Source organism: Amphibalanus amphitrite, unplaced genomic scaffold, assembly GCF_019059575.1.
Source record: "Amphibalanus amphitrite isolate SeventyFive unplaced genomic scaffold, NRLGWU_Aamphi_draft 001484F_arrow, whole genome shotgun sequence".
Taxonomy (NCBI): domain Eukaryota; kingdom Metazoa; phylum Arthropoda; class Thecostraca; order Balanomorpha; family Balanidae; genus Amphibalanus; species Amphibalanus amphitrite.
The window spans coordinates 95,817-110,345 of NW_024882977.1; the positions used below are offsets into that span (position 1 = coordinate 95,817).

General features: G+C 48.0%; 2 protein-coding genes and 1 long non-coding RNA gene across 3 annotated transcripts; 1 reads left to right on the plus strand and 2 right to left on the minus strand.

Annotated features, from left to right (window-relative positions):
- The first annotated feature begins 2,154 nt into the window (after nucleotides 1–2,154).
- Nucleotides 2,155–5,548, plus strand: LOC122373373 (BEACH domain-containing protein lvsD-like). Its single transcript, XM_043351349.1, has 4 exons — nucleotides 2,155–2,481; nucleotides 2,679–2,885; nucleotides 3,299–4,657; nucleotides 5,192–5,548. The coding sequence occupies exons 1-3, from the start codon at nucleotides 2,165–2,167 to the stop codon at nucleotides 3,423–3,425; spliced, it is 651 nt and encodes a 216-aa protein (XP_043207284.1). The 5' UTR covers nucleotides 2,155–2,164; the 3' UTR covers nucleotides 3,426–4,657; nucleotides 5,192–5,548.
- Nucleotides 5,549–6,146: 598 nt separating this feature from the next.
- LOC122373369 (serine/threonine-protein kinase pakG-like) lies at nucleotides 6,147–7,874 on the minus strand. Its single transcript, XM_043351345.1, has 2 exons — nucleotides 6,908–7,874; nucleotides 6,147–6,437 (listed from the first exon to the last, which is right to left on the minus strand). The coding sequence occupies exons 1-2, from the start codon at nucleotides 7,684–7,686 to the stop codon at nucleotides 6,308–6,310; spliced, it is 909 nt and encodes a 302-aa protein (XP_043207280.1). The 5' UTR covers nucleotides 7,687–7,874; the 3' UTR covers nucleotides 6,147–6,307.
- A 14-nt stretch (nucleotides 7,875–7,888) lies between these two features.
- On the minus strand, nucleotides 7,889–14,529 carry LOC122373370. The gene is made up of 3 exons (XR_006255031.1): nucleotides 14,475–14,529; nucleotides 8,677–9,312; nucleotides 7,889–8,075 (listed from the first exon to the last, which is right to left on the minus strand). It is a non-coding gene; the product is annotated as an uncharacterized LOC122373370 (long non-coding RNA).

The window sequence follows — 14,529 nt, forward strand, 5'->3', positions numbered from 1 at the left end:
GGAGGGGGGGGGGGCACTGCCGACTTTTGATCCCATTCTTTCCATGCAACGCCCTAGGGCTTATGTTAAAATGCCAAAATCAAAGGGAGGCACGGTGCCCCGGTGCCCTCCCCGTTCCGCCGTCTATGCACACATATTTAGTCATTGGCTGCCACCGACATTTTGTCGAATCGAATTCCTCAATCGTCGTTTCACAAGCTAAATTTGAAGTGCATTAGCCTTGGAATGTTTGTCTACGCTTGGTACCTATTCGGTAGGCATTACCATTGCTGATCAATAATAAACGGCTACTCCTTCGTCATAAGTAAAGAATCATGTCAAAAATGTTTATGGCTCAATTAGCCAGACCGTTAATGATACCGCTTCTGAATTTAGCAATATATGCACCGCATCACGGCATAGTGGGCAAAGGGCATCTGCAAATGTAGGCATCGACCTACTTTTCCAAATATTTGCACTCAAATATGCTCTCCAAAACTGACTTGATTTTGAATTCGCGTTGACTGAGAAAGTTAGATCAATGCCGTAGTACTTGCTCCTGAACTGTGAAAGATTTTAGAAAACTTCACACAATTCAAAATTGCAGGTTCACTCGTGAAAGGGACCCCCTGCCCTTCTTGGTTCGTTATCAGCACTCCGTGGTGCACAAAGTCAAAGCACACGGAAGGCCAGTCACCTGTTTCTACATCAGTGCCAGGCAAAGATGACAGATGACTCTTATCAGGCAATATAACCCCACCTTTCAACTCACCGCCTTCATAATTCAGGCATTAGCCAGAGCTTCCAGTGGGACCATTCTTTAGACCGCTGAGATGACCTTCATTGGAAGGACGGTTAGGAGCTATGATTCTATGGAAACTATTGGAATTAACTACGTGTAGGAGGCGATGTTCCTGTTTAGTGCGTCTCTTGTTATTTTTGCCTGTGTTCATGTCTCCACTGTGAACATTGGCGGGTCCAGCGGAGGTGGGGGGGGGGGGGGGGGGGGAGCATTTGAGACAAATGCCTCCAGCCCACAGAGCCCTAAATCAACAAAAATTGCGGTTTTTCGACGATAAAACGAAGACTGAACAACTTTTTATCAGATAAGTCTGTTTTAAACTGCACAGTAGTGCGCAAGGAATATAAATCCATAAGTTTTTGGAATTTAGAGAAACTTATTTGGGTGTATGCCCCAACAGCGTCCAAGACCATGGGTCCGCCAGTGACTGTGAAGCGCGTTATCTTCTTTTCATCTGCAAGTGACATGGCTAAGAAAGTCTGAAACCATGTAAGAGGTTCCTCGAATATAGCTAGAATTTAATATTGACTTTAATTTAATTCTAGCGTACTGAGCTCGAGATGAAATATTTGCTGGGCTGAGGAAATTGCGCCTGACTAATAGCAACAAGGGCTTCCTCGGTATTCCTGAAATAATTTTGTTGCTATGGCCGCCATACAAGTTAGATTCTTGTATCCAACGACGCTAGTTATAAGCACTCTTTGCAGTAGCTAAGTCCATATTTGACGTCAAGAAAGCTCCAACCAATATCATGTTGCGTTTCGGTGCTCCTCAAGGACTGGTTGCTAGATGACGGATATATCGTTGCTTACGTGCAGCATTTTTTTTTTTGTCAATTACCTGAACCTCTGAATGCATAAAGCTCGCTTATCTTAAATGACCAGCGCAATTAGTCTCACTGCTCGTTCTATGAATATCCAGAATGGCCAGCGACCGCCAGCAGATGTTGAATGGTGCAATGGACACCAATCAGGCGCTGCCCGTTGTGTAACGGAGCAGTGAATTATTATTGGACGCTGTTGCCACTTGCCACCAGCCGGGGCTCTCTGACACCCGGCCATACTCGACACGGGGCCTGCAGACAGCACACCTACAGTTGTACAGTTCACTCGTCTGAATGGCCGTTCAGAGACGGTTCATTGCGGACCGAGTGACAGCTTCTCCGGAACTCTCGGGCCAATTCAGGAGCGCCGCGCCGTTCGTTTTCTGGCCGACGTCTACGACCATTACCCCCTCCCTCCTCCTTCCATCCCCCACCGTCTTAGTCCATGTGGTCTGCCATACCCCGCCCCCATCTGCAGACCTACCCAAACTGACCGTCGGTAGATCGAGTAAATCATGTTCCCATTCTTTCAGGTCTGGTTGGTCAGCTTCTGGCTCGGGATGAAGCTACATCTCTGGCTCGGCTGGCTTGTGGTGACAGCCGTGTCGGTGTCTGCGGTACACAGTGGGCACTCTTTTCCGCCCTCCCGCTCCGACCTGACCTTTGACCTGGCCTTTGACCGGTCAGGTCGGCCGCTACGAAGACAGGGCCGAGATGCCAACAGCAATTTGGCGTTTCTTGGATTTATAATGGCGCTACTGGATACGATTATTAATATTGTTTCAATCATTAATGACAATAATAACAACAACAATAACAATAACAACAACGACAACAACAATGACAACAATCTCAACAGTGTGGACGTCAACAGTATGTAAGTGCTCATAGTTGCGATTTATTTCCCTTTCGCTCATCATTTCCCATCACTCGTCAGGCAAAAGCCCCCTGAATTATCGCATTGAAGTCGTTCAGCGATCTAGTAACAAGAAAATGATAATAAATCCGTCATCCTGACAGCCATATCTCAGTTGAAGCCCGATCGTGTTTGATTCCCGTTTTCTGTGTCCTCAGGAACATGAACGACAACATGGTGATGGGTAAGCGGTCGTCCTGGGGCTGGCTGGACGCCCTGACGGCGGGTCCGGTGGGCACCCTGTGGGGTCTGGTCAAGAGCTTGGCCAGTCGCCACCCGGGCTGCATCGCTCGGGTGGTCTGCGAGACTCACCGGATGACCGAGAACCACACGGGAATGGCCTACCTCGTCACGACGTTCCTCAGGTAGCACGCGCACTACTGCCAACTGTGGAATGTGCCAATCAGCCGGTGGCATGTGATGATCAAATCAATGTTATCAGCTAGTCACACCATACTGAGTGGTCAGTACGGCGCATGCAGGTTAGATATTTATTGGTGCCCTGTCTTATTTGGTTATTTGTTGTTACTCCGGATTGATAGCCACTGGGTTCTGGCTTCTTTGTAATCGGTGAGCTAGTGAAGCGAATCAACCAGCTGCAAATTAAAACACCATTTTCTCGTAGACTCATTCTGAACGAGCTTACGATAACTCTGAGCGATAAACAAGCTAAATCGGGGCTGCCGAGATTGAAGTTTCCCTCGGAATTGATTTAGCAGCCTTTCAAATGCAAATTGTTGTGTATGCCTGACAGGGTATTGGCTCCGATTTCCGACAGTTCGGCGTCCAGTTTCCTGCTGGCCGAGGCTTTTCAGCGTCAGATCGGCCTGGGGGAGCTGACCGAGGCTGCCCGGGTCGGGAGGCAGAGCCACAACTGCTACCCGCTGCAGTGTCAGCTGTTCTGACCGAGTCGCGGGCCACAACTGCTACTCGCTGCAGTGCCGGCTGTTCTGACCGCGCGGTGTGCCGCTTGCCTGGACAAAGATGAGTGTACTTACACAAATATCAGATGTAGGCGGTATGCTTGAAATGAATGAATAATCATACAGATGTGATTAGAGTACGTTGGGATACCTATAGGCAATTAAGTGCAATATCACTTCTTAATTGTGGGCATTATAATGTGTTTACGATTGTTTATGTTTGTTATATGATTTGAATCAGCGGTGGAAGCAAAATATAGGTACGAAGCAAGATCACCCAACAATGGATCTTTGTCATTTTCATACTTAGTTACCAAAACATGATACAATGGAGAACTTGAGAAATTATGAACATTGATAAACACGATGCACGCGTAAAAAAACACTTGCAATGACGGATCTCAGCAGGGATGATGGATAACCACCACGATACCGCTACTTCTTCCCCCTGTCATGGTTGGGTGTCCCTTCCTGCATCCTTACCGCGAGCATCGCCGGCCGCCGCGCTCGTGTCGTGAGCCGAGTGTAAGCACCGGTCCCGCCCCGCGGCCCGCGTCTCCAGCGCTGTGACACCGACCGTTACACATCCACTCAGCGTCGGAGACCGGCAGAGGAGCCAGAGGGATGGCGGCGCGGTGGCGGCTCGCTGGTGCTCTCTGGCTGCTGGTGCTGGTGACCGCGGCCGCCGGGTCAGAGGTCAGGTCAGAGGTCATCCAGGACCCGGTGGCGGCTCGCGGCGGCTCCTCCAGCTGTCCGTCCTCTGGCAGCAGCTTCTCAACGTTCGGCTTCCTCAGCTTCCTGCTCATCTGCTTCAACACCGTCATCAACGTCGTCAACAACATCAACAACAATAACAACAACAATAACAATAATAACAATAACAACAACAATAATAACAACAATAACAACAACAACCTGGTGAACGGAGGCGACGGCGGCGGTGGCGGCGGAGGCGGCGGCGGAGGTGGTGGTAGAAGCCTTGGAAGAAGCCTCGGCGGGAACGGCGTCAGAGGCGAGGACCTGCTGAACATCTCCAGCTACCTGGAGCGCTCTGCGCTGACCTCGTGCGACTGCTCCCAGCCGGCCAGCACGGTCAGCAGCCAGATGTCGCAGTGGCTGCTGGACGTGTTCACTGCCTATCCGGCCTGTGTGCCTCGCACCGTGTGTGAGGTGGCCCGCCTGCTACCTGCGGCACTGCGTCGGACCGCTGCCAGGTAAATTTGTTAATTGAATGCTCTAGGTCATTGGTTGAAGAATGCTAACTCTATATTTTTCTTTTCTTTTTTGTCCTCCCGGCAAGCCATGAGGCTATAGCCGGGGGAGGGGGAAAGTTACTAGCTGGCAAGTGGCCAGGTCTTCCGTTTACGTTACGTTAATGCCGGCTATTTAATTCCGGCCCCTATCTTCCTTGTTCTTAATGTTACGCTTCTAAGACACGTCTTACGCTTTTTAGAACATTTTGCTGCATCACGATATCTCTCGAGTAGTTTTAGTTATTTGTTCGGCATGAAGTTTACTGTCAATTCAGAGCTTATGAGCTATAAGCAGCTCGCGCAATGCTATTCATAATTACCTAAGAAGTTTGTTTTCCTATAAACCTTAGGCATTATCTCCAAATAAAACACTACTTTGTGGTGTTGCGCTCACGATATTTACGTTAGACATTTATGTTGCGTTCATTTGATAGCATGCCCTCAGTAAAACATTCCATTCCTGACTGCAATTTACTTATTTTATTTTATTTTCAGGGCTCTCGGCCGATGGATCGACCTTTCACTGACGGAGGACAGCAGCTGCTTTAGCCAACATGCAGAGTGTCCTCTCTTCGACGCGGTGCTATGATAGTTTTCATTTTCTAGGAAATACTAACAGCTCGTCATTCAACTGCAATTAGTGCGCTTAATGATGAGTTGTGCTCTTAGTATGCTAGTTACGATCAAATACATAGGGGCATACCTGAGCTCAGAAAAATGAGACCGAGCTCAGAGACTGACGTGGAGCATGTACCATGCCTGATGGGCATAAATGTAGCCCTGCCCTTTGTTTTACTATGATTGTGTTGAAATGCATTATGTGTGTTACCGAATAAATTGTATGTGATATAAGATCTTTTTCTGTTGTGACAGCACCTTGTGTCTCTGGCTTCCATAGCGTTTGTTACTATACATGGAAGGTAATGGTATGCATAAAGTCATCTCAAGGCCATCTCGTTCATGATCACGTCCAATTATATTAGTTTCTATCAATGTTACCATTCAGGAAATACGGCACCGCAAAGAGGGTTGCGGATGCAAATATATATTTCGAATATCTACTTTTTTACACTTGCATACTGTTCAATCGACGTGAAACTCGTACCGGTTTATTTATTTATTTATCCATCGCTATCCAACCATCTGACGCTTTAGACGCATTCAGAGCAACATGACCACTTTGTCACTTGTCAAATGCGTCTGTGATAAGCCTCGACGCTCTGCAAACAGCACATTACGGGAGTGTCTCTGACGACGACGCATTTACCATCGTTACAAAATTGTCGCCCATTACCGTGACGTTGTTACCGCCTCAACACCGCCACGGTATGAGGGGTCACACACGGCAGAGCACGTGTTGATGCTAGTTAGTGGTCTCTGTCACCTCTAACATCCGCTTATGGAACATTAGGCGCTCGAACGCCATGGCATGAGACACCGTGTGTCTATGATGATTACGATTTATCTTCCTCAAAATGCATGTCATCAGTCATGTGTTGAATACTCGGTACCGTATACGGGAGGCACGCTTTGGCAGGCTGTGACGAGTAGTATCAGTGATATGACAGCAGGTCACGACTGGCAGAGCAGAGTGCGTGTCTGAGAGCCACATCAGACACCATTATTGAACAGGCCAGCGCAGACCGGGCGGGAGCTCATTCCGAGCTCCGCGGCAGAGCTCACTGAGCTAAGCTCCGCGGTTCCAAGGAGCCAGGAATAGGCGGCAGCACCGGCTCCCACGCTGCAACACAGCAGGGTACGGTTATTCAGCACACAGCGAAGATCAAAGAGACATCAAAGAGACTTGACAGGACACTCAAAGCAGGCAATGCACCTGTCAAGAACGCATTTGCTACCGCGACGTGACCATGGATCATTCGTATCGATGGCCTTATTTCAGCAGTTGGTCATCATCTAAAGAAAATGGATGTCCCGTAACTCGTTGGAATTCGTAAACTGCAAGTGTTTGATGAATAATCCTGCTTTGGACATCTTAAACCTCTCACTTGAATGAATATTGCAAGTTTTACATTTCAAAGTCGTTGCATTTAAAGGCATTCCTCTAATGAAGGCTGAAGCTCAGCGATAGTCAGCTATTTGCAGCGACAGAGGCCACGGGGTTAAGTGGCATCATGCAATTCGGGAGCGATCCCTTCTTGTTCGAAAAAATAAATATCTAACTCGCCCATTATAACGCGGGCACCTGCTCACCTGATGGCCAGTTGCGCGGCCCTGTTGAGTCCTGTTTGGTCAGCCGCGGCAGCTGCAGACCGGCACACAAACCAGCTGACACAGCTCTTCAGCAGCTGCACCAGAACACGTGACCGTGACGCCATCTGAGGTCGGCAGGCGCAGCGGAGCGATCTGCCGATCATGTTCTCGTTCATATTCATGTTATCCGCCTGGTTCGTGTTGAGGTTGTTATTATTGTTGTCGTTGTTGTTGTTATTGTTGTTGTTATTGTTGTTATTGTTGTTGACGTTGTTGATGAGGTTGATGACGACGTTGGCGATGACGACCATGAAGCTGAGGAAGCCGAACACGGACATGCCGCCGCCGGTGCCGGGGGTCGGCTCGGGGGCGGGGCAGGCCGTGGGGTCGGTCACCGCTCCAGTCGAGTCCATGGGCATGTAGACGTAGGAGCGGGCGATCCTCCCGGCGCCGGCGCCGGGGCCGGGACCGGGGACGGGGGTGGCCGGACGAATTGCTAGCTCCGAGTGTCCGCCTGAGATATACCCCGCTGCAGGCACACTATGGAAGGCATGCTTCGAGGAAATAATAGCCGTGATATTAGATTTCCAGCTCACACGGGAGTGTAAAGTTAGCTTGGTTTCCGGCGCTAAACCTAAATAACGATTGGGAATGGTGCTATGATTTTGGCCCGAGCTTAAACCGGTCCTCTGGGTATCTCCGGGCTGCCGGGCTGCTTCGAATAAGCAGCTTCGGCAGCTGACTGCCAGTAGCAGCGCAGTAACGACGGTCCATTTCATTGCTAACGCTGTGCAGCGTCCCCGGGGAGTCTGCGACGGCGGGGCGCGGCGGTCGTGCTATTCACGGCTGCCGGTCAGACGAGGCCGGGTCAATAGGTCAAGGGCTGGTCGACCGGGAACGGCAGCGCCGGGCGCTACTGTTGAGGCAGACTACCTCCGCTGCACACACAGACACCTCCGCAGACCCGGCTCCGGAAACTGTCGGCGGAGATCAATGTGCCGGCCACTCCCGGTCAGAGCCGGTGGTTTATGCCGTCGGCAGGACGGGCCGCTGACCAGATACGCTGATTGAGGAGTCGCGGCGGACGGCCTCACGGCGGGTGGTCGCCGATATATCCGGCAGCGGCACGCACGGCGGGCACGGCCACAGAGCCTCCGCAGCCAGCAGCCTGTCGACGAGACAAAACCCGCCGCGAAATAGCACTCAAATCGAATAACAATGTCGGGAAAACAGTGACGGGTGGTGAAATCTAAAGTGGCATAATCTAATGGCGTGAGTTAGAACTGCGATCACGTATTCAGGACACAGGAATTTTGTGCTGTCCTTCAGAGTTCCATTTTATAACGTAATCTAATAATACCAGCAAAAACGTGACGCCTTGTTGTATGCCCATCAACCAACATCCAAAATTTCAATTAGGTATAAAACAAAGCTTAAGTAAGTTCACTCCTGCATACGCATGTATGTATGTATGTAAATGTCTGTATGTATGTAAATGTATGTATGTATGTATTGACATCAAAAGCCTCCCAGATAAAGCGTGGCGATTACGGCTTGGCTATACATTCGGCACCTGTAGGTGCAGAATAGGTAACTATAGTTATACTTATATTTTGACCTTGAAACATAAGTTTTTATCAACGTTATGATTTTAGAATAGAACATTACGGGACAATCAAAGGACACACAGAAAATAAAGACAAGTGAAAATAAAAGGATGAATTTCAACTATCGGTGGCACAGTTTACGTCAGTGTAACTGACACTCACCTCAGGTAAAGCAGGAAAATTTCATCTAACGAGAGTCGCTTTTTGTCGGTGTTTCCAGCGGAAGATGAAATGAGCCTCATCAGTTGATCACGTGGCTTCAGATCATCTGTCCTGTGATGTCCTTTAATGAGACCCCGTGACCTGCGTTCCTGTGCTGCTGTTCTTCCTCCAGGCATCACCACTCCTCCTACACCAGCACCGCCCGCCTCCCCACCAACATTGTTGGAGTTGATCACGTTGTTGTTGTTATTATTGTTGTCGTTATTATTATTGTTGTTATTGTTGTTATTGTTATTGTTGTTGTTGTTGTTGACGAGGTTGACGATGATTTGTATGAGTAGCACGACGAGGCTGACGAAGTTGAGGGCGCTGATTGGTGAGGCAGTGGGACAGTTTTCCTCCTCCTCCTGGGCAGCTGCAGGGGCGTACACAGGGGTCGCTGCGGGGTAGGTCCCGTGGCCACCCCCGCTGAATAACAGGCGTGGTTGGAGGGACTCCGTGTCCCCCACCAGCCCCTCTAACCGGTCCACAGAGGGTGCCTCTGGTGCCGCCGACACAGAGATCAGGAGACCGCCCAGAAACCACGCTGTCAGCGTCAGTCGCATCCAGTCGTGTGCGGGCCCTCAGCCAGCCAGTCTGAAACGCAGATCGGATGCAAATTCAGCGCGCCGGATTAGTCGGCTGTGAATTACAAATGCCGGCGCGGAGAGCCACGGTCGCGATAAAGAGTGGGATTTGGTGCGGCTTCAGTTGGTCCTCAGTCGGCCGGGACACACACGGCGGGATGAAAACCGAGCCTCTGACTGCCATTCCCGCGCGGCACAACGCTGAAAAACGCCGAGATTCAGGTTGAGATTGACACACAGGCGACAGCGGAGGACGGAGGCAATTTGGGGAGCATAAATTACACGCTCTTTTTCTAAAAAGATATCTGAGGCCAGTTCTACTAACATAAAACTAGCCAGTTGCCGGTATTACTATCTTTATTTCTGGAAGTCTCCCTCAAGTTCAACCAATCATGCAACAAAAAAAAAAAAGACACTGAGGTGAACACATACCTATGAGTAAGGCTTGCTGATATATTTGTTCACACCGGTAGCTGTTTTCTTAAGCCCAGGCTCCACAGCGCGATTTTTCCGTGCGATTTTGCGATATTGCGATATCGCATCGCCAAAACGTTCAGTGCTCTGAACTTTTTTGCGACATTCGTGAGCGATATTGCGCAAGAAACATCCTGCAATATCGCTCACGCAATATCGTTCACGCAATATCGCACGCTCACGCAACATCGTTCACGCAATATCGCAAAAAAGTTCATAAGTCTGAACTTTTGCGATGTAATATCGCAAATCGCTAAGTCGCACGGACAAATCGCGTATAGTGGAGTCTGGGCTGCCTATACGCCTGGATGGCAAAATTAGCTAGGACGTCATTTATACGGCAAAAAAAAAAAAATCTGCAGCCGCTGATTTTTCTGTAGGTAAAATTGGACCGGTCTGTCAAAACGCATAGGACACTTCTATTACCTTGGTAAATTGCAAAAAAAGACTTCCAGATTACTTTCCGAACATTAGGTAAGTACTTATACCTACCTGTTAATTTGCTTTCTTAGACCGCAGCGCATCGCACGATAGATATTCAGTTCAAATCCCTATTGGCATTTATGCCTAATGAGACTATTTAGCAGCGTTTGTTTGAAGCATAAAAGCAAACTATTCTTTGTACGTTTCATTTTCAATCACGAAACGGTCGTTACAATTAGCAATCACAACATACTTATTGACAAAATATATGTATTCACTTTAGCACGATGTATTGTGTAGACTAATGGAAATGGGGTGGCCATAATCAACGCAACGCTTCTCTGGTTTCTATTGAATGCAACGTTAAAGTGAAATAATGCAATGAATTTATTCGAAATGCATACCACAAACCGAATGGCAGCTAGCTACATCTTTATTGTCGATATATTTCGCAGCTGATCCCTTTGAATGGTTTTCTATTTCAATGTTTGAAATAAAGGGGTTTTGCAGAGAAATCAAATCATACCAAGAAGCTATATGCATAATCCTGCCGATAGAGCACCAAGCTGGATGCGAAAATAAGGCATGAATGGATTCCAGCCGTTCTTCTGAGTCGTACAGTACGAGTTTCAGGCAAAATCTCAAACAGATTAATGTAGCAGCGCTGCTGCAGTTGACAAAATTGTTATGCAATATTTGTACAGAATAGGTACGCTGTACTATATAGCAAGGATACCTTATAGGCAGGTGGTTTGACAACCTGATAGCTGATTAGTGAACAGAACTCAAAGATGCAAGCCTGCAGTGGCCACCACGGGCCCAAGCCGGACAAGGAAGTCGATGGAAGCCTTGTGACCCAAGCTATTCCTGAGGCCATTTTCGTATCCTATATTCAACAGAACCGTCGGACAGAATCGCTCCACGAACGAACGACTGGCCCGTGCGATGTTTATTGAATTCTGGAAGACCGACACAAAAGCCACATCGACAGATGGCGACTTATTCACTGAAACATGGCCCATCAATCTCACACACAATAAGCACAAGGACAGAAGCCATCGCTCCGCTCGAAATTTAAATACGCCGCGCATGGCTGGCCGACATTTGTGTGGTTCAAATCGTCAGAGGGGCATCGCCACACAACTCAAGAACCGCGGCCATCGTTGATGGCTCCCAATCCCACGGTTGCATTTTGTCATTTGAGTGCACGACTGTGTACAACAGTTCGTCCATTACAGTTCCCGCTCCGCATATCGACAGCCGAGTCCATTTATCATAAGCATCGCTATCTTTATTATGTACTTGCCTTCATTTTGCTTTACATCAAGGGTGACAAGAGCCCAAGCCAAAGCCAGGTAGGAGCAGCTGTTGACCGTTGACGAGCGTTTAATTCAGGTTCTAAAACAGCCACTCAATATTGGTTCTAAAACAACATTGGTTCTAATTCAGGCTCTAAAACAGTCACTCAATATTGAAAGGAATTGTTACACCCAATTCAGCCATCACCAAGGCCCAATGACTCATCACCAATTTGTCCATGAGTCTCATCCGTCTCTGCACGAGCACCTTGGCAATGTTGGCCCTCAGCAGTGCGCACCGCTGGCACCGGGGGCTAGTTTCCGATGTCATCCTTCCAATTCCTCCCATTCCCATCACCAAATTTTCATTCAGATTGTCATTTACTGACAGATTGTTGTTGTCATTGTTGTTGTTATCGTTGTTGTTGTTATTGTTGTTGTTATTGTTATTGTTGTTATTGTTGTTGATGACGTTGATGACCAGCTGGCTGGTGAGGACGATGAAGCCCAGAAAGTTGAAGATGGCGTGTTCATCTTTGGTGCTCGGACAGGGCGCAGGGGCGGACGCCACGGCCGGGATGGCGTAGCCTCCGCCGTAGCTGCCGTAGCTGCTCTGCCCTCCGAAAAAGAGGCGTGGTGCAACGGCCATTGCCACCGGTTCAGCAATCGAGCCTCTTTCTTAAAAGTCGTACAAAAGAGTACAACCCGACAAGCCCTAGCAGAGGGCAGGAACGGAGGAGAAGCTGAGATGCAGGCGAAGAACTCTGGAAACTATGTTGTCTGTCTTCTTGCCTCGTCCCAAGCCCAGTCTCTCGTTCTTGGCTAGGAGCGAGTGAAGCAGGACTGAGAAGATGTAAAGCAACGTTGAACAGCGAGCTCTGTTCGGATGAAACTGTCGTCCTCCTACGTTGTTCATATTCATATTCTCAATCATCACTGCAAGTGCGTTCAAGTTGTTGTTATTGTTATTGTTATTATTATTATTGTTGTTGTTATTGTTGTTGTTGTTGTTGCTGATGACGTTGATGATGATCTGGACGGTCAGGACGCAGAAGCTCATGAAGCCGAGGGTGTTGAAGTCGTCACTGGCGCACCGGGCCGTGGCTTCACTCTTCAGGGCACTAGTGACCTCCCGCGTCATTCTGAGCTAGGCAGCTGCCGCCATGCCGTAAGTCGTTCGGCGAAATAGCGCCTGAAGTTCCGTGAGATGATCTGCGAACCAGGAGAACGGATCTGCATCAGAGCGATGGCTTCCGCTGGGAAGTGCTTGGAAGAAATGTGTCTTTCGGAAGAGACGACATGCTTAGTTAATCTTGGAGATTGGCTTCTTTCGTCACAACTATCCGTTTACCTAACACGTTGTGGAATAGTTAATGTGCACCACATCTTCCCCCAACACTCACAGCATCCATCCATCTTTCGCCACCTCTCAGTAACGCTCATGCGGCCGGTATTAGTGAGTGTCCCACCTTCCGGTAACACTCTGGGGACGTTATCTTTCTGACGCACGGAACTCCTCTGACGCGCGCCTAGGGACCTGCAGGGAGCTCTGATCGACCAGTGGACCAGCGCGGATCGATCGGCTGTTCTTCCGGTGGCCCACACCCGCCCGTCTACCCAATATCCGGCCGCCAGAGAACGTTAGCCGATACCATCGCACGGCACTTCCGGTCGGGGAGGGGATTTTTCAGTTCATTGTTTTTGGGTTATTTTAAGTGTCTTTTGAGCTTGAAGACCTACGAAAAGAATACTCCTAGCATCAAGGAAAATAAAACCAATAAATCAAAGATTGACAGTGATCATAGATATGGTGATCATATCATGAATATCATGATTAAGAATAAGTAGCAAAATACGACTACATCATTCAATGTTTTTGACATTGCAATTCGCCGCTCTTCGTTGAAATGAGGACAGTGATCAAGTTACAGTAACCGCAAAAAGAAACAGAAACATAAGGTGCAGTTCTCACAGTTCTCAAATTTAGCAGAATGGATCGTTCCCAAAACGACCAAGTTCGTCGCAAGTGCTCGGCGTCGGTGATCTTTGACGTCTGCTATCAAAGCTGCTTACTGCAGCAAAGGCTGCCTTTCGGGGAATACCCGAGACACAAGATGTTGTGTAGTACACTCTCTGTTTTTCTTTCGTTGCTTTTAGGTTGAAGATGCTTTACCTGGATTATAAGGATGGTGTAGCTGGAGCATGCACCACATGATTCATGAGTAGCAAAAACTCTGTGATGACTGTGCGCAGCCTGATCTTATCCCTACTGACGTATACACTTCGTCAAAATGTGAATAATGTGAAAGATTTCATCATACCGATCGAATTATTGTCGTCGTCTTTGGTAATTCTTGCATGTAAAGTAGCTGAACAAGTAAAGAATGATCTGCTTCTTATTATCTTTATCTTGTGACACTGAAATATTTTGGAGTGAATTGCGAATCAAAATGTGAGTGACTTGGTTTGGAGGTTCTGACAAAGTGACATTTGACTTTTACACAAGTTTAATTGTTTTTTTCTTCAATTTGTAGGTTTAAGCAAAGTCCATGCTTGCTAGATTGTCCGATGAGAGTTGAAAAGATACGGTAGTTTCGAATATGTCTACCATTGACAGGTTCATTGTAAACTTGGAGTCATCGAACTTGCAAACATAGGTTCATCAAACTTCGCTAATTGTGTGGAAGATAACCTTTAAAACTTATAAAGTAAAAACACTCCTTACGCTTTGCCCTTATCTAAAGCTCAATTAGGGATGAACAGAATTGTGTGCACCTACCAGGAACAGATAAGGCACACGAGCAGGCGTTTTCTCTTCAAGAAACTAATACTGAAGATCAAATACTTCTAAATTGAGGCAAGAGTGTAATGATAAGCAATAATGACACAATCAAAAGCAATTATATGAGACTTAATATAAGATGTTCATACTCTTCCTATGCCTAGCGGCCAATCACTGATCGGCCCACCGTCTCACCTGTGTCGGATGTGTCGCTATCGGCCGACTTGCCTGCACAGCCGCCGCTGTGCCG